General features: G+C 45.6%; 1 protein-coding gene across 2 annotated transcripts in view; it reads right to left on the bottom strand.

Moving 5' to 3' along the window:
- The window catches only part of FEZ1 (fasciculation and elongation protein zeta 1), a 464287-nt gene that overhangs the window by 87311 nt on the left and 351685 nt on the right, over positions 1-25291 (bottom strand). For both annotated transcript variants that reach the window (XM_086957154.1, XM_086957155.1), the window contains exon 6: positions 1473-1747. In XM_086957154.1, the coding sequence (XP_086813280.1) occupies positions 1473-1747 (275 nt within the window). The remainder of the gene's footprint in view (positions 1-1472; positions 1748-25291) is intronic.

The raw sequence follows: 25291 nt of genomic DNA, 5'->3' as shown, positions 1-25291 counted from the left end.
GGGTAAGATCCATTAATCCACAATAAAGACATTAACATGCCCTTTTTATGACAAGTGTTTTGAGGGATATAATATTAACATTGCTATATTCCGCATAATTTAGGCGCTTCCCCAATTCACAATGATTGAACCTACATGCTTCTTTTGCTCTCATTGACAAAACTCACTATATAACTAAATGAAAATGAAACTATCAAAGCCACATGTTTTTACCACCATGGGTCTACCTTGCTATTATATCAAAGTGAAATTTAGCCTGAATTGCAAACTTTATTATTACAGAAGTAGGCATGTTTTTGGGTTGTTAGCACACGGTATGCTATTCCTAAGGTTGGTACATTAAAAATCAAGGCATCCTTGAAATGGTAGCTGGTAATTGGGAGGGAAGAGGTGAGAACAGAACTATCCCTTTAATGTATCTTGGTTTAAAGCCAGCCGTTGAAACCACGGTAAAGAGAGCTGATACGAATAACACCAAAAACATGCTGAAATACAATGCGGCTCATGGCACAACTTCAGCCGAGCACAGCTGCAGCAGAAGATGAGCTTGCTGCCTAGAATTGCTCATCCCCCTCCTTCTCTTTAACGTTTGACCCTAAAAATCCGACCATGCAAAAAACGCTACAAAACAGTGAGCACAATTATGATGTCAAGCAGAAGATTAAGGGCGATATGTATCAAAATAGCATTTTGCGATTCTCAAATAGCGATTTTTTGCTAATCGCTATTTGAGATTCGCAAAATGGTATGTATGTAGAAATCAGCTTCTTTTTAGCGATTTCTTAAGATTCCTTATTTGCGATTAGCAAATTGCTAATCGCAATTAAGGAATAATTTCCCATTCATTTCTATGGGCCAGTAGGCCCATAGGAATGAAGGGAAAATTTGCGATTAGCAATTTGCTAATCGCAAAATGAGAATATTCGCAAGGGTGCAGGGGTGTCCAAAGGACACCCTGCTGCACCCCTGAAAATGACATGTGTGCGCATATGGCGCACATACATGCCCTAAGGGCATGTATGAGCGTCACATGGCACCTTTTGTTTTTAAAACAATTGCTTTTTGAAAGGAATTCGCAACTTACCACCAACTTGAAGTTGGTGGTAATTTGCGATTCCTTAGGGACAATTAGCAATATTTTTTTGCATGATACATTGCATTTAAGGAATCGCACATTGTGGGATTCCTTACATGCAATCGCAAAATAAGGAATCGCAAATTGTGCGATTCCTTATTTTGAACCACATTTGCTTCATACATACCATATTGAGAATTTGCATTCGCAAAGGCCGAAATTCGGCGAATTTCGACCTTTGCGAATGCGAATTTCAATGATACATATGCCCCTAAATGTTTAAGGTGAAACTAATGTGACATTGGTATACATTCAAACTTCAAATAAACTCGAACTAGAAAACGTAAAAAGACAAGTTGTTTGAACTGTCCCTGTGAAATGCCCCTGGTTTCTGTACCTTGATGGGCATCTGGCTGTTTTTTTCTGTCCGGTTGCTTTGTAAACTGAGGCCTTTCTCTTTCCTCCTCCTCTTCGTCATCTCTCGGTGCTCCCTCTGTTTGTTCTGCACTTCGATGAGCGCGGTGATGAAGGAGTTCTTCACCTCCTTCTCAAAGTCCAGCTCGTCGCGGCGGGCCAGCTGCTGCACCAGCTCCTCCGAATAATCCGAAATAGTGCCCTCCACCCGGTCCAGCAGTGCCCTCAGCTCCACCCGGGACATGTGTCGTAGGGCTTCTACGGGCACAAAGAAGTCCATAATGTTAGAATGGCAAACATACTGTAGCAAGTGACAAATTGCATTACAATCAGACAGTGGAGCATGACTTTAAGGAAGAGATCGTGGCATTTTAGACTCTCCAATGCCTGAACAATGAATTTTGAAGCGAACAAGACTGACAGTTTCTCGGTTGATTCAGAAACTGCCATATCGAACCTTTATGTTAGAAATTATTATAATGAACAAATGTTCCTTGACGAAAATTCAACATGTAACAAAATTACAACCTTAGTTCAATAATTTTTAGTCAGCTCTAGATTGAATCTGTATAGTTGGTTAAATAGATACATTAGCCCCAATTGTCAAGTTTATAAATAAAAAGTACCCAAACATTTGAGAATTCAATTGAATCCAGCCGGATTCTCTGATTTAATATATCATTTGAAAAAATTCTTTTGCAAATCAAATACACATATTTACATTTATAATCAACAAAATCTTCTGTAGTATAAAAAGATGAACGTGCACAGAGAAAGGTAAAGGTTTGTGCTCAAGTGATTGATCAAAGAGATCAGAGAAACAAAGTGTAGAATTATTTACATACAAGAGAGAGCCTGCCCTAACGAACGCTTGTAAAAAAATGTGAATTCTTTTTTACTAGCTTCTAGTTTTCAAACGCAGCCTCCATTGTCCTTGATTTGCACTATTGGCAAGGGGATTAGGAGGGAGAGGGGGGAGGAAGGGGGGCAAAAAATGATAGATGCAGGCTCCAAAGGGAAAGTGTCGACGTTTCGACCCACACATAAACCGGGTGGTTTGGTTCCTCAAATCAGGGTCTTCATCATGACGGGATAAGGGAGGGACAGGGACTGTTTCAATGTGCACGTAGGTTAAAAATCAAAGTCAATGGGCACCCTTATGTGGTGAAATACCATCCGTGCGACGATTTGTCCGCACCAAGGGTTATTTGAATAGGCGCATCAATTATTCCGGGCGGTGTTTTCAAAAACAATTAGTCAAAGTGGTCACTCAAGTTACTTGAGAAGGCGCGGAGGAATTAAACTCGTCTCTGAACGCTGCCCACCTCGCTGCTTCGTCTTTGCGTTGCAAATCAAGGACAATGGAGGCTGCGTTTGAAAACTAGAAGCTAGTAAAAAAGAATTAAATTTTTTTTACAAGCGTTGGTTAGGGCAGGCTCTCTCTTGTATGTAAATAATTCTACGCTTTGTTTCTCTGATCTCTTTGATCAATCACTTGAGCACAAACCTTTACCTTTCTCTGTGCACGTTCATCTTTTTATACTACAGAAGATTTTGTTGATTATAAATGTAACTGCTACTGAAAGTGGAGTGTGAGTTTTAACGTCCTGAGGCGGAAAGCCGGGACCTTTATTGCTGCTATTTTGCACATTGCACAAGCACTTTTTTAACATTGCTAATCGTTTTTACCTGTTTTAAAATTGTTTGCTGATTAATAGTGAGACAATCCCGTGTGCCCAAATTAGCGTTGCCACCTACTGCCTCTCACCAGGATGTGCCCCTGATCCTCCTCAGTGCAGCCGAGTAAGCGCTGCCGGGGTCCCCGCCATCTTGGGTGAGGGCAGGAGCAGGGCGAGCAGGCGAGTGCTCAGCCCCTCCCACCCTCCCGCCCCTCGTCAGTACAAAAGACCCAGCGCACATTCCCTCAGCGATTGCTACTGAAAGTGGAGTGTGAGTTTTAACGTCCTGAGGCGGAAAGCCGGGACCTTTATTGCTGCTATTTTGCACATTACACGAGCGCTTTTTTAACATTGCTAATCGTTTTTACCTGTTTTAAAATTGTTTGCTGATTAATAGTGAGACAATCCCGTGTGCCCAAATTAGCGTTGCCACCTACTGCCTCTCACCAGGATGTGCCCCTGATCCTCCTCAGTGCAGCCGAGTAAGCGCTGCCGGGGTCCCCGCCATCTTGGGTGAGGGCAGGAGCAGGGCGAGCAGGCGAGTGCTCAGCCCCTCCCACTCTCCCGCCCCTCGCCAGTACAAAAGACCCAGCGCACATTCCCTCTGCGATTGCTACTGAAAGTGGAGTGTGAGTTTTAATGTCCTGAGGCGGAAAGCCGGGACCTTTATTGCTGCTATTTTGCACATTGCACGAGCGCTTTTTTAACATTGCTAATCGTTTTTACCTGTTTTAAAATTGTTTGCTGATTAATAGTGAGACAATCCCGTGTGCCCAAATTAGCGTTGCCAACTACTGCCTCTCACCAGGATGTGCCCCTGATCCTCCTCAGTGCAGCCGAGTAAGCGCTGCCGGGGTCCCCGCCATCTTGGGTGAGGGCAGGAGCAGGGCAAGCAGGCGAGTGCTCAGCCCCTCCCACCCTCCCGCCCCTCGCCAGTACAAAACGGAGCCACCACGCCGAAAGCGCAGCTGACGGGCGCAGCGGGCACACCGTCAGCGCGCCTAAGGCAAGCCCGTCTGCTCCCGTCCGCGCCAGGCCGAGACCCGGGGACATAATCCCTGCCCCCCCCCCTCAGCCATCCACGGCCTCTGAGCAAATGCCCCATCACCTACTCAGGAAGCGAGTTAAGAAAACTCAACACCGCTTACTGTCAGAACCAAGCATCATGTGCACAACTGGAACCCCTAAGCACTTTGGGACCAGTTAGCTGCAGGAACTGCCACTGGCTGAGCAACCCCTGGCACCGCCCCACCAATCTCGCTTCCCACGAAATAACTCTAAAATGTATATACATCGTAACGCAAGGTCCCTCCCCAAACATGCAATCGAGGTATGGGACATTCTAGAAAATGATCAACCAGACCTAGCCTTCATTACGGAGACTTGGCTAGATACCCACAATACCCCGGATATTGCCACGGCCCTCCCAGACAATTACAAAATTCTCAACTTGAATAGGAGGAAAAAGAGGGGAGGAGGGGTAGCACTGTTGTTTAAAGACGCACTTACTTGTAGACAAGAAATGATCACTCAGGTCAAACCCCACGAAGTTATGGCTTTTTCCTTATCCATTAACACCACCATCCTATTTGGGGGAGCTGTCATCTACAACCCTCCGGGCTGCACCTCAGAATTCAATACTCATCTCCTGGCACAAGTTATGCCAATTTGCCTTCAGAACAAAAATATATTACTCCTAGGGGATTTTAATATCCACTATGAGGATAGCAATAACCCCCTAACTAAACAATTAACTGAAAATATGGAGATACTGCAGCTGTCTCAGAGAATTAGGCAACCAACCCACCGGGCCGGACATACCCTTGACCTGATTTTCTCCAATATTAACCCTATCTCCATCACAGGGATAAGACCATTACCGTGGACTGACCACTCTATGGTCGAATTTGATATTCACCTACCGGTCAAGAACGTTAGGCCCTCCTATCAGACAGTAACCCACAACAGAAGTTATGCAAACTTCAGTGTTGAAACTTTTAGGAAACACTTTGTACATCCCCCTACCGGAGAAATAAGTGTTGATGAAGCAACAGATAGACTTCAGGACCACATCGCAACAGCTCTTGAGCACTGCACTCGAAAGTGTCGATATTCCAAACCCAGGCGCACCATGTCAGAAAAGTGGTACAGCCAGGAATTGAAGTCACTAAAAAGGAAATGCACCATGCTTGAACACAAATGGAGGTTAACAAGATCCCAAGAGACTAGATCAATTTACAAAAAAGAACTGTCGCAATATACCAAAGCCATTAGGAAGGCTAAAAAGGACTACTTTTCTAACAGAATCCTAATGAACAAAGACTCCTCTAAAGAGCTATTTAAAATAGTTAATGAGCTTTGTAGCCCGCCCAGTTTATCATCTAACTTGATTCCCTCGCAAATCAGTTGCGACAATATGAACAACTTCTTTTGTGAAAAGATAGACAAGATCTATTCTTCCTTCCCCAATCCCGAGACGGGCTGCCCGGTGGACCACGAACCACACCCCCCCCATGCGCAGTGTTCTAGCTTTGGTCCTTTCTCTGAAGAGGAAGTGGGCAAAGCAATGCTCAAAATTAAATCTGGCTCCCCCCTGGACACGTGCCCCCACCATATCTTCCGGCAACTCATTCCTTTAATTTGCCCAGCAGTTACTCTAGTGCTTAACCACTCACTAGAAACGGCAGAATTTCCATCCAGCTGGAAGAACGCCAGTCACCCCTCTTCTAAAAAAAGCAGGTCTTGATATCAACAACCCAGCCAACTATAGACCCATTTCCCAACTCCCCTATTTGTCGAAAGTCTTAGAGAAACTGGTCAACTGCAACTGGTCAGTTTTCTCGAAACTAATAACCTCCTAGACATCACTCAAACAGGCTTTAGGGCCAACAACAATACAGAAACAACTCTCCTGGCCGTGCTTGACAACATCAGAATGCATGTGGACCAGGGGAAAACTGTTGCCCCAATCCTTTTAGACCTCTCGGCGGCATTCGACACTGTCCCACACAATCTGCTCCTGGAAACCTTAGCATCCAAGGGCATCAGGGACAGAGCTTTGGGATGGCTGCGGTCTTTCCTATCGGAAAGATCACAATCGGTGCACCTGGGCAAGTTCTCATCCCCTCGCCGGGTGATCAAATACGGGGTCCCGCAGGGGGCCTCGCTAAGCCCCACCCTGTTCAACATTTTCGTGTCTTCCCTTGCTGGAATTTGCAGAAAATGGGGGGTTGAAATCTGCTCCTACGCTGATGATACCCAACTCACTGTAATCCTGGACGAGAAGGATAACCCCAAGGACAGGCTTCTAAACTGTCTCTCTGATTTGGCTGATTGGATGCACAAGCACTACCTTAAGCTAAATGCAGACAAATCGGAGATACTACTGTTTGGAGGCCACACTCAGCTATGGAATGACACCTGGAGGCCTGAAGCCCTGGGTATACCTCCTGCCCCGACACCCACCGCAAGGAACCTTGGAATAACTATTGACACCTCCCTCTCCATGAAAACTCACGTTGCCACTATATGCGGCAAAGGCTTTGCAACCCTGAAAATGCTTTAAAGAGTCTTTCCATGGATTCCAATAGAATGCAGACGGATCCTAGTTCAGTCTCTCCTGATGAGTAGGCTGGACTATGGAAATTCCCAGTTCGTTGGCATGGCAGAGTACCTATTCACTAAACTACAATTGGTGCAGAATGCAGCAGCCAAGGCCATTTCCTTAGCGCCAAGACACCCACGGGTATACGCTGCGCTTTATAAATTTTTAAAATAAATAAATAAGTAAATACATTTGCATGAAAAGAAAATATGACTCGGCCACCAACTGCCTGCGTGATCTACACTGGCTGCCAATGAAGCAAAGAGCAACTTTTAAAATGTTATGTATCACTCACAGAGCACTGCACAAGACAGGCCCTCTCATACTGAGAAACAGGATCCATTTCTACACTCCCACCAGAAACCTCCGTTCACAAATCTCGGCTCAAGCGAGCATCCCCCGGGTTAGGAAAGCCAGGATGGGTGAACGAGCCTTCTCCCACGTCGCTGCAAGGAAGTGGAACGAATTGCCTGTGGCCCTCCGACGCACAGAATGCCACCTGGCATTTAGGAAGCAACTAAAAACCTTCCTTTTCCCCCACTCCGACTAAACCCTACGATACCCACTGCACCCGCACTTTAGCAATCTCAGCGCCGTGATATCCCTTTGGGATGATTGTTAGCGCTCTACAAGAAACCTAAATAAATAAATATGTGTATTTGATTTGCAAAATAATTTTTTCACATTATATATTAAATCAGAGAATCTGGCTGGATTCAATTGAATTCTCAAATGTTTGGGTACTTTTTATTTATAAACTTGACAATTGGGGCTAATGTATCTATTTAACCAACTATACAGATTCAATCTAGAGCTGACTAAAAATTATTGAACTAAGGTTGTAATTTTGTTACATGTTGAATTTTCGTCAAGGACCATTTGTTCATTATAATACTTGATACCCAGGTCCTTTGACTTGATTGGGTCACCCCCTGTTCTATAACTTTAAAGTCAGATAGGAAGTTAACAGAAGACCTTTTCGAAATATTGGCACTTTTATGGTTCAACTCTCTGTTATTAAATGCATCATAACCGCGAGCTTAGAGCCCTCCTCGTTTGAATTTAGATATGAATAAATAGAACATCCCCCAAACTCCCTGCTGGGGACCACAACCTAGAAAGGGCATCAAAAAAGTGGTCTCTCGTGTCTGGGCATGTCTATTCCATTAGTACTCTCCTGGTTGGAATTAACAAAAAGCTTCGTTAGTCGGAGTGGGCGAAGACATCCAGGACACGTCGTTTTTCCAAATTCGGAGTATAGCAAGCCGATAAAGGGTTCAGAGTATGAAGTGCCTCGTGCTGCGAGCTTGAGGGTCAGCCTCTCCACTCCCAGTATATATCAGAGGCGATGAAGCCAGCCCTGAGTATAAAGAACCCGTCCCGTGCCCCAGTGTGTCAAGATGTTCTGCAAGTCTGCTCCCCGGGCCCATCCAATGTGTTGGCTCCTGCGGGAAAGATGAGAGTGTTGGGCAACCCCAATATGATGTAGGGAGGGAATCGAGGGAGTTGAGTGTTTATGTGGGTGTCTGCGACATCCAATAGTTGTGTCCAGTAAGCGGTGAGTTTTGGGCAATCCCATAGCTGGTGCAGTAAGGTGCCGGGGGAGCCGCAGCCACACCAGCACTTGGGTGTATGCACGGGGTTACCTCGGTGCAGGCGGACTGGTGTGAGGTACCAATATGTGGTGATCTTTGTGACCCTTTCAATACTGGCCTTATTACAAGCGGCGTGTCGCATGCAGCAATATATTTCCTCCCAATCCTACTGGGTCAGTGAGTGGCCACATTCCAATTATCATCTTCACTGGCTTGTCAACTTGACCACTAAAGTGGTGGGTGGGCGCAAAAGGTCGTAGAGCTCGGAAATGTGGTGTCTACCTGAGGCCATAGGTACCAACCACTTTTCAAAAGTGGTTGAGGGGATGTTGTGCTTCCAGGCAAACTGTAGGGTGCATTACCCACTACTGAATCTGGTGGTTGTGTAGGTGCTTGGATTCAGGTAGTGCATAGTTGGATCTGAGTTGTTCAAAAGGTATGATACCCTCCTCTTTAAACAGGTGGCCAATTGATCGGCATAAGGCTTGCCCACAGCACTGAAATGCTGTGGAAGTTAGCCCGGGGGTGAAATCCTCATTGCCCACTATTGGTGTCAACGGTGAAGGGATCGGGGAGAGATAAAAGCTTTAGTTGGTCAGTCTTATGTAGACAGGGGATTTTCCACAGGTGCTATCCCACCACTGCTCTGTCCATGAACAGCCAGTTCCTTTCAGATTCCTCTCGGGACCATTCCAGAAGGAACCGGAGTTGTGCCACAATGAAATGTTGCTAAAGGTTTGGGATGCCCAAGCCACTCTCAGTGTGGGGTTTGTAGCTCAGTTCCTTCTGCATGTGGGAGCGACCATCGGCCCACACAAAGCGGTTCAATTTGCATCGCAGGGCCGGGATGAGGAATAAGATCTTAGGCAGGATACACATATTCAGAGCAGCCTCCGGCCCAGCCAGGAGAGGTGATATGTCCTCCATTTGGCTAGGTCAATTTTAATCTGTTGCTGTAAAGTCTTATAATTGAGGGATGCAGTTGCCTTAGCAGTGGGGGCCAACTGCATAACCAGGCAGGGCATGGATGTCAACCATTTTAACGGGTAGCTAAAGGAAAGGGCCAGTTGTGTATCTGGCGTGAGGGAGAGTTTGGGGGCTTGGAATTTGTGCACATTCACTCGGTAGGTAGTCGGCTGCTTGGCCAAAGGCCTCCAGCTCGTTCAGAAAGATTGGGAGTAAGATGGAGGACTCTTCCAGGGCGATTAAGACATCATCAGTACACAAACTGATGGAGTGGTCTTCCCCGCCAAAAGGGATCCCTTTAACTCCTGGTTTATCACAGACTCACTGGGCCAGGGGCTCCATGTAGAGCGTAAAATGCAGGGGTGAGGAAGGGCACCACTGACGAGTGCCTCTGCATTCATGGAACGGAGTTGGTGACTGCCCATTCACCCTAACAGTGGCAACTGGGTGGCCATAATTGCTAAGGATCCACTGACAAAAGCGCTTGTCGAGTCTGAAGTGCTTAAGGGTAGCCTCAAAGTGTGGTCAGTGGACCCTGTCTAATGCCTTTTCGACGTCTATTGCCAGGAGCATTCAATCTCGGTTGAAGCGCTGGGCTTTGTCGATTAAATGTAGGATTTGTTTTCTATTATCGCTACATTGGTGATGAGGCATGCTGGTCTGGGGCAATAAGGCCAGGCAGAAGGGGGCCTAGACGTCCTATCAGAATACCCATGAATAGTTTAATATAGACAATTAGAAGGGATATCAGTCTGTAAGAAGCAAATAGGGATTATATTTGCCTGGTTTTGGGATGACAACAATGGCATCCTCAAACATAGAGGGAAGGATGGAGGCTGGGCTCCTAATAGAGTTAAATAGTTGGATTAGGAGAGGGGTTAAGGTCTTGCAGAAGGTTCTGTAGAAAAGCACAGAGAATCCATCAGGACTTGGTGATTTAAGTAACTTCTGCCTGGCAATGATGGAGAAAATCTCTTTGAACTGGATTGGGCGATCAAGGTCAGCAGCCTGTGACGGTGTCAGTTTGGGGGTATGGCTGCCCTGAAGGTACACTCCCGGACTGTCTACAGACAAGTCGTATACTGTGTATAGCTTTTTATTGAAGTCTTGAAAGGTAGAGGCAATATAGACATCGTTAGTCCGTTCCGAGCTGTCCGAGCCATCCGGGTTTAATGTAGCTGGCACTCCAGTGGCATGTCGCTGCGCCCGTAACCTATTGGCCAGGAGGTGTCCTCACCTATTTCGGACGATATGGAAGGAGTGGTGGAGTCCAAGAGCTGCATATTATGCTCTGTCGAGGCCAATGTGCACCACTTGAGTCCAGGCAGCTTCCAGTTGACGCCAAACTAAGGTAGATGGTACGCTATTGAATATGCTCAAGCTCTTGGACCTGGCAGGATAACTGACCTCTCTTGTTCTGGATGAGCTTACTGACCGCTGCAGAAAAAGTTAGTATTTCACCACTGACCACTGCTTTCATGATTTCCAAAAGTTTGGATATGGAGACCTCTGAAGTGTAATTTGTTTCAAGAAGTCTACAAGCACTTTGTTAAGTTGCTTAACTACAGCCGGGCAGTGCAGGAGGGTTTCACACAACCACCAAGATCTGGCAGAAGACTATAATGGTGGGCAGCTCAGAGTGAGTGATACCACCGCATGATCCAACAATGAGCGAGGTTCTATCTCTGAGGCTGAGACCATTGATTAAATACCTGATGTGCCTAAACAATAATCTATCTAGGCGTTTGTTTCATGTGCATGGGAATAAAATGTGTAATCACGCATCTGTGGGTAAAGAGTACGCCAGATGTCCCCTAAGCCCATCACCCTCAACCAGAACTCCCCTTCCCATGAAAGAGCCCTGGTTTGGCGATGTGCCGATCTGTCTGAATTGTTCTTAAAAATAAGATTCAAGTCCCCCCCCCCCAGGAGTACCAGACAATTTTGTGTAGCCATAACCTCAGCCACTGAACGGCGGATAAAATGGACCCGACCTTCGTTGGGAGTATATATACTCCCAGTATGAAGGTGTCGCTGCTAAGGGAGCCCTATTAAGCTAATAATCTGCCTCGATTTTCAGCTTGCTTAGGGCCTATCTTGCCTCGGAAGGATCTGGCCGCTACCCCAACTCTATTGAAGGAGAAGAATTGGTGTAGGAAGGCCTTAGCGTGCATTCTATGCCAATCACTGGCAAGTAAATGTGTTTCTTTGAGAAAGCAGATGTGTGCCTCAGAGTGCTCTAGATAGGAAACTATAGCTCAGCGCATAACTGGGTTGAGGATAAAAATCTGTAGATTATGGTGCATAGTAGTAAAATGAGTGGCCTTCTGTGGGGCCGCTTTGAGATAAGGGATGTGCTATCATATGCCTCCCGTGGTTTGAAGCATGAAAAGGTAAGAATGTGGCACACTGAGGTGAAAGATTGAGACCTCTGGTTGTAGGTTCCACCCAATTAGAAAAAGCATGAAAACAAAGAATACATCTCAAACATTTTCCAATTGGGTCAATGTCATGGGTCAATGACCCACTTGGAATGTGATGGTAGGGAGTGTGTAGTGGCCCAGTAGCCTTGTCCCCCCCAAACCCTGCCCAATCCACCTGCCTTAAAAGTAAAGCAAAAACTCCTCGGTCTGGGTCACATTGCATCTGTGGCAGCAGTCACCAAAAGTGTTTCTAATATTGCTCGTTGCTCTCTGGCCATAATCGCCGGGTCAGGGCGCTCCTCTATTGTTGGCACCTGAAGACCCCTCATTCGCATTGACCAGGCTGTATTATGTCAGGTGGGGTATCCTCGATGCCCCTGAGTTGACACTCTTCTTTGAAGGAGCAAAGTTGATCAAGCTAGCTGTTTAGATACAAAACCAGCAGTTAGGGATGCCCCCCAAAAGAACAAGATGCTTTTACTTCTAAGGTGGGCAGTGACCGCATGCAGGATGTGTTCTTTTAGTGGGAAATGATGGGCACATGCCAGTATGTCCACTGGTGCAGCAGAATCTGGCCTCTTCAGGCCCATTCCATGTGCTTTATCAATTTTAATGTCCGTCTCCGATGAAACCTCTAGAATTGTATAAAATAGTTCTGTGATGAACAGGGTTAGATCCGCTCCTTCAGCCCTGGTAGGTATCAGTTTTCTAAATCCTTGGTGTGGGCTTCGAGGTTGAGGTGAATAACTTCCTGCTGCAAATGTTCAATCTTCTCATCACTGCTTGCTTCGTGGTCCACTAGCAAGGAGACTCTGTCACCCAGGCTATCCTTGAGGTCGGTAGAAAGATCTTTCTTGAGGGTTTGGAGACAGTGGCGGCTCCTCAGCTAAGGCAGAGGAGTGCTGTCCCACTACTCTTTGAGAAGTGGAAAAATGAAAAATAAAATGATAATAACACAATGTTATTATCATTTTATTTTTCTGTACTGAAGCATCTGAGCTGAACTGTCATCACAGCCAGCAGGGAAGTAGTGGTTGGGGCACTTAGGTGCGCATGACAGTTTGGCCGGCCATCTTGGGCCATCCAAACCGTCATGCACACTTAGCATGTTCTCACGACCGGCTGTATTGCACAGTCTGGAGGGAGAACATGTACAGGCTCCCACTCCCTGTCTGAGTGCCAAACCAATCACAATGCTGTTGTCTTGCTGGTGACAGCAGCGTCATGATTGGCTTAGGGGAGCCTTTTTGTGCTTCCTGCTTCCAGCATGAACAGAAGAAGATGGAGGTGGTGGCCGGCAGTCTGGCAAGTCACTTTTATTTATTTTTCTACAGTACAACTCGGTGGCAGCTGCCACTGTTTGGAGATTATCTTGAAGTGAAGCAAACAGGGCCTCCAAGAAGGGACAGATGACTGGGGTGTCCACCGACTCGTTATCTGGTGGGGCTGTCAAGCAAGGGGTCGACATAGGATCTCCAACCTGGGGTTCTGGGAGCTTGGTGAGCATGTCTTTCAGCGTACAGTCCTTCTTTCCTCTTCCAGCTGCCATAATTGCTATTGTCAGCTATTGTCAGTGGAGCTTCTGAGGCTGAGAGGGAGGAAGGAGTACCCCAGTCCCTACAATCTCCCACAGCTCACCTCTAGCAGGGTCTTGGCACAGTCTCTGAGATGCCCAGTAGCGAGCTGGTCATGGTGCAGAGCCATCCGTCTGTGGCTCCTCCAAAAGCTTACAGCCGTCCGTATGTGTACGGCAAATGGTGCTGTTGCAGTGAAGGTACTGTGCTTACTAAAGGGAGCAGACAGTCTCCGGAGCAGCCCCTTTGGTGCCTTGGCATCTCCAGTATGTGGGTGTAAGCTATGCCTGTGGAGCTCAGTGGCCCGCTACCTCGATTGGGCCTTGGCCGGGTTGTAGCCGCCTGGCAAATCTACAGCAGTGAGAGGTTCTGGGGTCAGAGTCAGTCTTGAAGATGCCTTAGCCGAGAGGGAGCCACTGAAATACCTATGGCAGCCAGTTTGCTAGGCCTCAGGGACGCACTCTCTCAAACATGAGCACATTAAAACTCATTTGCTATTTCACTCAAGCTTAATACAGGGATTCCCTCTAATTTCAATTTTCTCAGATTAGCATACCTTTCTAGTGTTCTGTTGCCTTAGATTTGAGATTACACCTTAGTGTATTTAATGTTGATGACTGAACACTACTTTGCAACCTATATGTCTTTAATGCAACCTTGCTGTTGCACTTGGCCCTTTCTGCAGGTTCATCCCTAAACATTTTGCCTTTACCCTTCTGTCTTCTGAACCCCTTTTTGTTGGATTTTAGGACTGCTAACCAGTGGAAAAGTGCTTGAGCTCTCTCCTCTTAACATGGTAAAATTTGCTTACACCCAATTGACACATTTAATTTGCCTGTAAGTCTCTGATAAAGTGATGTATCATGTATACAGGGCCTGTAAATTAAATGCTACTAGTGGCCCTGAAGCACTGACTGTGCCACACACTTAAGTAGCGCTTTTAAACAGGTCTTAGGCCTGCCTTTGCAATCTGTGTGTGCAGTCTTAAATTGTCATTTTGACCTGGCAAAATAAACCTCTTGCCAAACCTGAGCCTTCCGTTTTAATACATATGTCACCCCTAGCTTAAGCCCTAAACAGCCCATAGGACAGGGATCAGTGTGTTTTTTTCAAACTTGCTTTTATTGAACAGTCGTCTAATATAGGGTATGATAGCATAGCAGAGTACATACAACAGTGTTATTGAAATTAAAATAACCAGTCCAGGCGTCCTACAATAGGAAACAGATAAAACAATGATCCACAAATTGGGACCGAGGCCCTGTTTCCACAGCGGTGTCTGGTAAAACATGAGTCTACATATATCGGACATATAGTATGCGTCTCCGCATCTGCATTTCAGTTTAAGATTATGCTACTGAAGCAACTAGGATAGCCAATGTAACACACACATGAAACACAAAGAAATCAAAGAAGAATCAGAAGCAGTACCAGCAGATCCCATTGTGTGTTCGACCTCCCCCTGAAACATGTACGTGAGAGGAGAGTGGAGGCATAGAAGCAGGGAGAAAAAACAGGGAGGTGGAGCCTCACCCCATGTGTAGGGAGGGGGCAAGGGGACGAAGACATAAGGGCATCCCAGGATACCCAGAGCCCAACCCAAAATGGGGTGCTTCGTCCTATTGGTTAAAAACATTGGCAGGCACCCATCCAGGGATCTGGGGTTCTGTGCTATTTATCAAACAAGGGCAGCACAAGACGTAATGGGGGGGTGTTATCTCTTTTGTCAAAAATCAGCCGTTTTTGCTTGAACATTAAATGCCTCCAAATGGTATTTAATTCTCTTCCCAGGGTGAAGAAACACTTTTCGAGACCTCAGAGTGAGTAAATTGGCCATTTTCATGCACTTTTAACCATTCCACAAATCTTGTGTTTAGGGCCCCTGGAAGCATGGAAATCACTTTAAACATGGTAATTTTAGCTCTAAAACTGATGATGCACCTACAAATGTGAACTGACGTTCAAAAATAAAACATTTGAAAACTGACCATTTTTCACCTTTCTGAAGCATGACGTAATGGGGGGGGGGGGTGTTATCTCTTTTGTCAAAAATCAGCCGTTTTTGCTTGAACATTAAATGTCTCCAAATGGTATTTAATTCACTTCCCGGGCCCCTGGAAGCATGAAAATCACTTTAAACATGGTAATTTTAGCTCTAAAACTGATGATCCACCTACAAATGTGAACTGACGTTCAAAACTAAAACGGTGTCAGTTTGGGGGTATGTCTGCCCTGAAGGTACACTCCCGGACTGTCTACAGGCAAGGCGTATACTGTGTATAGCTTTTTATTGAAGTCTTGAAAGGTAGAGGCAATATAGACATCGTTAGTCCGTTCCGAGCTGTCCGAGCCATCCGGGTTTAATGTAGCTGGCACTCCAGTGGCATGTCGCTGCGCCCGTAACCTATTGGCCAGGAGGCGTCCTCACCTATTTCGGACGATATGGAAGGAGTGGTGGAGTCCAAGAGCTGCATATTATGCTCTGTCGAGGCCAATGTGCACCACTTGAGTACTCAGCTAAGGCAGAGGAGTGCTGTCCCACTACTCTTTGAGAAGTGGAAAAATGAAAAATAAAATGATAATAACACAATGTTATTATCATTTTATTTTTCTGTACTGAAGCATCTGAGCTGAACTGTCATCACAGCCAGCAGGGAAGTAGTGGTTGGGGCACTTAGGTGCGCATGACAGTTTGGCCGGCCATCTTGGGCCATCCAAACCGTCATGCACACTTAGCATGTTCTCACGACCGGCTGTATTGCACAGTCTGGAGGGAGAACATGTACAGGCTCCCACTCCCTGTCTGAGTGCAAAACCAATCACAATGCTGTTGTCTTGCTGGTAACAGCAGCGTCATGATTGGCTTAGGGGAGCCTTTTTGTGCTTCCTGCTTCCAGCATGAACAGAAGAAGATGGAGGTGGTGGCCGGCAGTCTGGCAAGTCACTTTTATTTATTTTTCTACAGTACAACTCGGTGGCAGCTGCCACTGTTTGGAGATTATCTTGAAGTGAAGCAAACAGGGCCTCCAAGAAGGGACAGATGACTGGGGTGTCCACCGACTCGTTATCTGGTGGGGCTGTCAAGCAAGGGGTCGACATAGGATCTCCAACCTGGGGTTCTGGGAGCTTGGTGAGCATGTCTTTCAGCGTACAGTCCTTCTTTCCTCTTCCAGCTGCCATAATTGCTATTGTCAGCTATTGTCAGTGGAGCTTCTGAGGCTGAGAGGGAGGAAGGAGTCCCCCAGTCCCTACAATCTCCCACAGCTCACCTCTAGCAGGGTCTTGGCACAGTCTCTGAGATGCCCAGTAGCGAGCTGGTCATGGTGCAGAGCCATCCGTCTGTGGCTCCTCCAAAAGCTTACAGCCGTCCGTATGTGTACGGCAAATGGTGCTGTTGCAGTGAAGGTACTGTGCTTACTAAAGGGAGCAGACAGTCTCCGGAGCAGCCCCTTTGGTGCCTTGGCATCTCCAGTATGTGGGTGTAAGCTATGCCTGTGGAGCTCAGTGGCCCGCTACCTCGATTGGGCCTTGGCCGGGTTGTAGCCGCCTGGCAAATCTACAGCAGTGAGAGGTTCTGGGGTCAGAGTCAGTCTTGAAGATGCCTTAGCCAAGAGGGAGCCACTGAAATACCTATGGCAGCCAGTTTGCTAGGCCTCAGGGACGCACTCTCTCAAACATGAGCACATTATAACTCATTTGCCATTTCACTCAAGCTTAATACAGGGATTCCCTCTAATTTCAATTTTCTCAGATTAGCATACCTTTCTAGTGTTCTGTTGCCTTAGATTTGAGATTACACCTTAGTGTATTTAATGTTGATGACTGAACACTACTTTGCAACCTATATGTCTTTAATGCAACCTTGCTGTTGCACTTGGCCCTTTCTGCAGGTTCATCCCTAAACATTTTGCCTTTACCCTTCTGTCTTCTGAACCCCTTTTTGTAGGATTTTAGGACTGCTAACCAGTGGAAAAGTGCTTGAGCTCTCTCCTCTTAACATGGTAAAATTTGCTTACACCCAATTGACACATTTAATTTGCCTGTAAGTCTCTGATAAAGTGATGTATCATGTATACAGGGCCTGTAAATTAAATGCTACTAGTGGCCCTGAAGCACTGACTGTGCCACACACTTAAGTAGCGCTTTTAAACAGGTCTTAGGCCTGCCTTTGCAGTCTGTGTGTGCAGTCTTAAATTGTCATTTTGACCTGGCAAAATAAACCTCTTGCCAAACCTGAGCCTTCCGTTTTAATACATATGTCACCCCTAGCTTAAGCCCTAAACAGCCCATAGGACAGGGATCAGTGTGTTTTTTTCAAACTTGCTTTTATTGAACAGTCGTCTAATATAGGGTATGATAGCATAGCAGAGTACATACAACAGTGTTATTGAAATTAAAATAACCAGTCCAGGCGTCCTACAATAGGAAACAGATAAAACAATGATCCACAAATTGGGACCGAGGCCCTGTTTCCGCAGCGGTTTCTGGTAAAACATGAGTCTACATATATCGGACATATAGTATGCGTCTCCGCATCTGCATTTCAGTTTAAGATTATGCTACTGAAGCAACTAGGATAGCCAATGTAACACACACATGAAACACAAAGAAATCAAAGAAGAATCAGAAGCAGTACCAGCAGATCCCATTGTGTGTTCGACCTCCCCCTGAAACATGTACGTGAGAGGAGAGTGGAGGCATAGAAGCAGGGAGAAAAAACAGGGAGGTGGAGCCTCACCCCATGTGTAGGGAGGGGGCAACGGGACGAAGACATAAGGGCATCCCAGGATACCCAGAGCCCAACCCAAAATGGGGTGCTTCGTCCTATTGGTTAAAAACATTGGCAGGCACCCATCCAGGGATCTGGGGTTCTGTGCTATTTATCAAACAAGGGTGTCTCTGAGTTTGCTACTGGTGAATGCACCATAGGCTCCTCGGCTGTCAAACCCTCCAACATGTCACCCCAAAGCTATAAGTCCCTGTCTGGATTCTCATCCATGCGGGCAAGTCTTATTCGCCAATCCTCCCTCACTCCCCACTCGTGCAGGGCTGTCCTCCATCTGTCCAGCTTAGGGGAACTAGGATGAGTCCAATGAATAGTGTGTTGCCATTTAGCCAACACCAATCCCAACGGGGAACATCCTTTACGACGCGGATGTTACCCCGCAGTGCCGTTACAACGCGTATTTTAGAACGCAAGTCGTAACCACGACTTGCGCTGGAGGACGCTAAAGGACAAGGAATAGTACATTTACTATTCCAACACCTTCCCTACTGTACGTAGGCTGGTTTTGGAATAGTAAATTAAACTATTCCTAAGTCCGCACCCCTACAGCGCAAGTCGTGGTAACGACTTGCGTTGTAAAATATGCCTTGTAACGGTACGCGTGGTAATACCACGCGTCGTAACAACGTACATCCATCCCAACTGGTTGAACTTATATTTCATCCGAGTCCCTTGTTTTGGAGTCTGCAACAAGCCCAGCAAGAAATGTTTGAATGAGGTCTCTATCAGGACCCGAGTGATCTCCCACAGCTCGTGCAATCCCATCCCAGTAGTGCAGCGGTTTAGCACAAACCCAGTTCAGATGAAGGAACATCGCCAGCTCCACTCCACAGCGGGGGCAAGCGGGAGATTGCATGGTGTTAAATCTATGCAAACCATGAAGAGTTAGATAGGTGCGGTGTTAAATAAAAAAACTGGGTGAGCTTGAATTGGGTGTTACTGGCAACCTCCTGGGAATGTGTTATAGCCCCTCCCCACTCACCCTCCGTGAGGGGCTTTGGTAAGTCAGCCAACCACCTGTTGCAAACTCCTGTAACATTTACCCTGTGGTCTGCTTTCAAGGCTTTGTGTACGCAGGGGACCAGGCCTTCAGGGGAGCCTGGATCCTGCAGCAGCTGCAGCTTCAGTGATACCTCAGGCTTTGCCAGGAAACTGACCCAGGTTTTTCTGCTGTGTGTGAAATCTTAGCATAATGTAAGAATTGGCTGGGTTGTTATTGAAAGAATTCCAGAGCTTTTTCTGATGTGAGGAAAGTGCAGTTGAGGTATAAATCCCCAGCGGTGGAGCATCCACCATCATATCACTGCGTTAGATCCATTACGGATGGTATCTGCCAGAAACTGGGTGGCCATCAAAGGGACAGCAACCTGACATATGGGGTCCTCCGAAGTGCTATCGTAACAGCATGTTCCCAGACCTCTGCGATCTGAAGGGCGATAAACAGATAAACAGGCAGTCAGCCGGCACCCTCTATCCCCTCATCAGGTACCCAGGAAGGTATGCCCCTCACCCCACTCCGCCAACAGCGCCTTCTCCCCATTTGGGCCACCGGCACACCACTGCACATCGTACTGCAGCAGTTCAGCAAAATAATAAATCTGCTGGTCTGGGAAATCTAAGCTTTGGAGCTCCTTTTCTAGTTTTAGCACCTCAAACTTCACCCTGCTCCCCTCACCAGCCAACACCAGGGATACCAGCAGGCTGTTCAGTCTAGTAAAGGTAGCATGATGTATACGGCAGAGGGAATTTTGCAGGACATACAGACAGCGCAGGAGCAAAACCATCCTGCTCAAAGCCACTACTCATGAGGGAAAGGAGCAGGCAGTTCCAAAAACTGATTGAGGCCTCCAAATGATCAAAAACTGATCCCACTCTCAGAGGAGCACCATCACAGGGAGAGTGGCAGCATCCACTCCAATCAAGCCAGCCAGAGGAAAGAGCACCAACTTCTGGTGATTGACTTGTAATCCAGAGACCTCCTCGAATGGAGTCATTCTCTCCAGCAACTCAGTCACCAATTGCACTAGGTGACTGACATAAATTAACACATCATATGTGTATAGGGAGACAACATGAATGCATCCCCACACCACAATACTCCAACGGGCCTTGTCAAGGCATAGCCTAATCACCAGGGGCTCAATTGCCAAGGCTAAGAGAAGCGGGGACAGGGGGCAACCCTGCTGCATACCTCACTCCATAGGTAAACATTTAGACACTACTTTTCCATTTCGGACCCGTGCCACAGGGTGGACATATAACAGCTGAATCCCCAAAAAGAATTCCAGACCTGGTCCTATCCTCCGTAGCACATCCCGGAGACAGTCTCATCCAAGAGTATCAAGGGCTTTTTCCTAATCTAACATCACTACAGTGGCCTTCAGGTTCATACCAGAAACTGAATGGAGTACATGGGACAGCCGTCGAAGGTTCATAAAGCCCAGCCAACGCGTTTCGTCCAATAGATAGACTTCATCAGGGCTGTGAATCAGACCACGAAGATCAGCAAAGCAATCTACGAATGTGAAATCTTGAAAGCCAAGAATCTCATGACGTCTTGTTAATGATATATATCCAAGTTGGGAATAGCTCATGTAAATCACCAAACAAGTTTAGGGATTTATATAAATAGGCATTGATATTTCAATTGCACCAATGTCTTCTGGATTTTCTAAAGATTATTGCCTTCTATCCCTGCCAGTATCATATGAAGTCATGCCCAAAGTATCGTCCGTCTGACCATGGTCAGACGGACGATACTTTGGGCATGACTTCATATGCTCCATCATGGTCGGCCTGAACTGTGACTTTGTCCCGGTCCAGCGTGACAAGATAGCCAAATTTGGCGCTTTTGTGTTTTTAGGCACTATTTTCACTTAAATCTTAAAAATTGCATATTCCGTTTTTTTAAATTGGATTTTTGTCATTTAGGTGTCAAATAATTTATTACATTTTACTCTTCTTCTAAATTGGTGTGAGTTTTTTCTTGTATTGTGTTTTTACTTTATTACTGTTTTATGTGCTGCATACATACTTTACACATTGCCTATAAGTTAAGCCTGACTGCTTTTGTGCCAAACTACCAGAAGGTTAATCATAGGTTAATGTGGGGTTTGCTTGTGCTTCACCCTGACAGAGACTGTGGTTGCAGATTTAGTAGGGTTTCACCTCCCTCAACCAGTTACCCAATTTGCAACACTTACTAATCATTTAAATTATGTTTGTCTTGTTATTTTCTGTGCCTATGTTTTCCTGGCAAAACTTTTGCATGAATTCATAAGATAATAAACATCAGTCAAGAGAAGTGTTTAGTCGGGGTGTTATGGCAGCCAGCACGTAGACCGCGGTGTCAGGAGCTCTGTAGTTCCTGTGAGAAGTTCACCTCCTGCACACTGCAGCCTATCCTACTTCTCTCGACAATGGCTTATACAGCCACAGATACAGATGCCCCGGACCTTGGCTGTCTTGGTTCGGTCATGGTGTAACTGTCCCGAACCAGCTGGTGCTGCAGGATCACCCGTCAGCCCGTGAACAGCCCTTCCCAGTAGTTTCTTGTATGACGATACGTTGTGCTGCATCGCGGATCTGCTGGAGCTGTGTAGATCATTGAAAATGCTGAGAACCAGTTCTGTCCCTCAGAAGCAACAAGCCCAATAGACACATCAAGCAGCACAGCACACGCGAGACAGTGGACCATGGCAGCTTTGCTCAAAATAACAAATGCTCGTGACACAGATTCTAGTGTTTTGATTATTAAAACTATTTAATGGGCTTCCGATTCCCCGATTACACCAACTTCTTCTGCTTTTGGGGGATACGATAGTCTCCTAATATTTTTACTGTCTGATTGCTTTAGAAGGGACAGTACGGAAAATCTAGTGCTTATGTGCTCCAAGTCTCTTTCTCAAGGGCTATCTAATCAACCTAATGCTTCTTGTAATCGATTTAGCATGGCAATGGAAGGCGAGGTAGGGAGGGCAGATGTTGCAGCTGAATCCCCTACAGTGAACATCATTAATGATAAGAACGAAGCGCTGATCCCAGAGATGTGTAGAGTGGCCCTGTTGCAAGGATTTCTGCTCATACACAGAACTGTGCACAGAGACTTAGGACATTAGTGAATTGTGGTGTACCAGAAACTCACCTCAGTACCTAGAAAACCCCAACCAGCTAGCATCAGTGTCACATTAGCTCTTCGTCCTATAGCAAAGTAACCAATGATTAGACAACCTAGAACATGCGACTTAGGACTGTCTCAGAAATAGTGGGAAGTGAGAACACTCTTTTGTTATACTCTCATACCAGTTCACAACAGGAGTAAAAAGAGACACGGTTAGGTTCAAATATTTATTTTAACAACTAGATCTCATGCGCAGTATTTTAGTCAACATAAAAAGTAATATGGTCAGCATAGTGACAACTCCATAAAATACAAAAGAGGAATCATATTACAATGATAGTGCAAATAGGTGCTATAGCGCCTAGTTTAAACACCCTCCCTATATAGGAACTATGCATTATAAACTATAGAAGGTCTCTTGAGCTTGTTTTGGGGGACCCCATTACCTTTTTGCTCAGTAAGTGTAAATTACATCTGGATCAGCAAGTCTCTCTGCATCCCTGGAATCTGCCAAGTGTCTGAAATTATAGCAAGTGTGCTATGATAAAGGCGCCAGAATCTTGCTCGGCTCGCAGCTGCCAAAATGTTGTGTCTAGAATGTGTTACACAGACATGCCGATAAACAGGCTCACATGTTATGATAATCTTGACGGCTCAGCACTCACTGTACAGACTGGGGGCACGATGTATGTCTAGAGATGTCGAAAGACAAACCTTTTCTCATGTATAGACCTTTGTGAAAGCCAACTTGCAAAAAATAAATAAACAAAGCAGTGTTGTGTGCAAAAGCAGCAAAAAGTAAAACAGCGTTTAAACTTCGAACATGCACACAAAAAGAGGCCCCTAAACCTCACTACAGCCCCTCCTCTCAATGAAAGGGCTAAACAGCATTTGGTTTGCTCATAAAAAACTTTCTCTGGACGGCAGAGAAGCTAATCTCCACAGCTCACCTAGGTTTTGCAGAAATTGCTGCGCGCATGAACCCAGCGATATCGGAAATAGTTAACAAGCTAACCTTCTCCTGCCAAGAAGCAGTCTGATAAATGTTCTGAGACATATTTTTGAAAGGGCTGAGAATCCTTGCCCATGCACTCAGAGACCACTCGACATTTTGTCCAAGACCTAAGGTCAGGAGACGACTATTTGGCTGTGCCAGTGTCTGGATGCCCAGCCAAATCCTAAAACGTTGCTATTGAATGCTACGCTGCCAATACCCTATAAACTGTACTCTCTGAAACAAGAGACAAAGTTAATCAGTTGTTACCATCCTTATCTAAAGAAGGAAGAATATGAGAATCCGCTCGAGATTAGATCACTACCCTCGTGGCTACATGGATCCTCTCATTTTCCAAGGTAGAGGAATCAGAGGTAATTTGTACTTGCTCTTTAACTTAGACAACTACAAAATCCATGCTTAAGACTATTTTGAAAGAAATAAGTTCTGTTAAAAACAGTCAGGTAGCGCTAGCTGGCAGATTTGAGAGTCTGGCCCTAAAAGTGTCATCCATCAAACAACAATTTGGTGCATTTGTCAACACGCATAAAGCCCTAACAAAAAAAGGTAGAGGATTGTGCCCTCACAATTGTCAACAGAAATTCATACGAAAAATCAGGCGTTCTTTGAAAGTTTAACGTGCTAAAGTTTTATTTAATGTTTCCTCTGTATGGAAGGACAGCCGACACGTGTTTCGCCCATAGGGCCTATTTAGGCCGTGGGCTTTTTCAAGGCAAAATCAAATGTTTAGTCAGGACAGTTTCATATTTTGAAAGAAGGCCGTGATTAGAGTCTCTGCGGTCCGGGTTTGCTCTCTGAAATTGAAGATTCTCGGGTACCTATATCCCAGTGATAAATGTATTGCTCTGGAGTACCGGTTGGGCATACAGTCTTAGACATCTTTCTGTATTTCATTTTCAGATTATGCAAAACATGTCGAGCCACAACTAGCATGTTCCCTGCTCCTCCGATGATGTTCAAACCATTGGAGGTATTTTATTTACCTTATTCTACGAAGCTATCATCTAGAATATATAATTTAATGAACCAATATGCCCCGATATGGTCCCCTTGGCAAAACGGATATCGGTGGGCAAAATATATTCACCTCAAACCACCGAACAATGGGTGTTTTTGTAAGATGACAGGTGCCCTTATCTCCCAAATATAATCTTAGACTAATACACATTAAATGTTTTCATAGGCTATACTACATCTCAGAATCCATTCAGTAGCTGGGCCTTAGGGACAATGCAAAATGTGTTGAAAGTGGTTGTTGAGTTCCGAGGTTCCTTTTCTTATCATGGTACTGTCCTGAGATATATACTTATTGGTCCAAAACGTTGAAAGTAATCTTTAAAATCACTGAATGTACCATTCCTGTCATATCCTGGTCTGCATGTTTTCCGTTTCTAATTGGGCAGGTGCCATGTTCTCTGCTATGTGCTATATTTTGCATGTTTTACTGATTGTTTAATTTAAAGCACATGCTATGCACTTTAGTTTATGTGCAGTGTGAACAGGTTAGTGCCTGGTATTTTTGTTAAACCAACATGCACTGCTAAGCAATCAATTAAAGGCCTCCGTTATCTGCTGTCTTCGATTTCTACCAGAATGTCTGGTATTTTTATTTGTACAATGGCTCCTGACTAATACACTGCTGAACAATTAAAGACATCCGTTCCTGCTGCCCTTGGTATCTGCTGCAGTGTTTGGTATTTTGTGTTTGTTTGAACAAGGACTGCTGATTAATAAAGGGCCTCTGTTTCCTTTTGGACACCGTCTTCTAATGGGCAGGCTGAATTCTCCACATGATGGACTATAAATACCACGTTCAAAGTGTTGTTGCTTGTTTGGCTATCCGATTTGATCTGATTTTCCAGTTTTTGGAGCCATCTTTGGAGTACCTTGACTTCAGCTACAAAACCCAAAACAGACTGTACTCTACGAAAGGTGTCTCTGGATTCTAAATTTGCTTTCAAAGTTATAAACAGTTTGTCTTTGACAAGAGCAACCCCGACACTGTTTCCTGGAAGCAGGTGGCTTGTAACCTCTCTTGGA

The sequence above is a fragment of the Lissotriton vulgaris genome, chromosome 2_1 (assembly GCF_964263255.1).
Source record: "Lissotriton vulgaris chromosome 2_1, aLisVul1.2, whole genome shotgun sequence".
Lineage (NCBI taxonomy): Eukaryota > Metazoa > Chordata > Amphibia > Caudata > Salamandridae > Lissotriton > Lissotriton vulgaris.
This window is presented reverse-complemented; position numbering and strand designations above follow the sequence as displayed.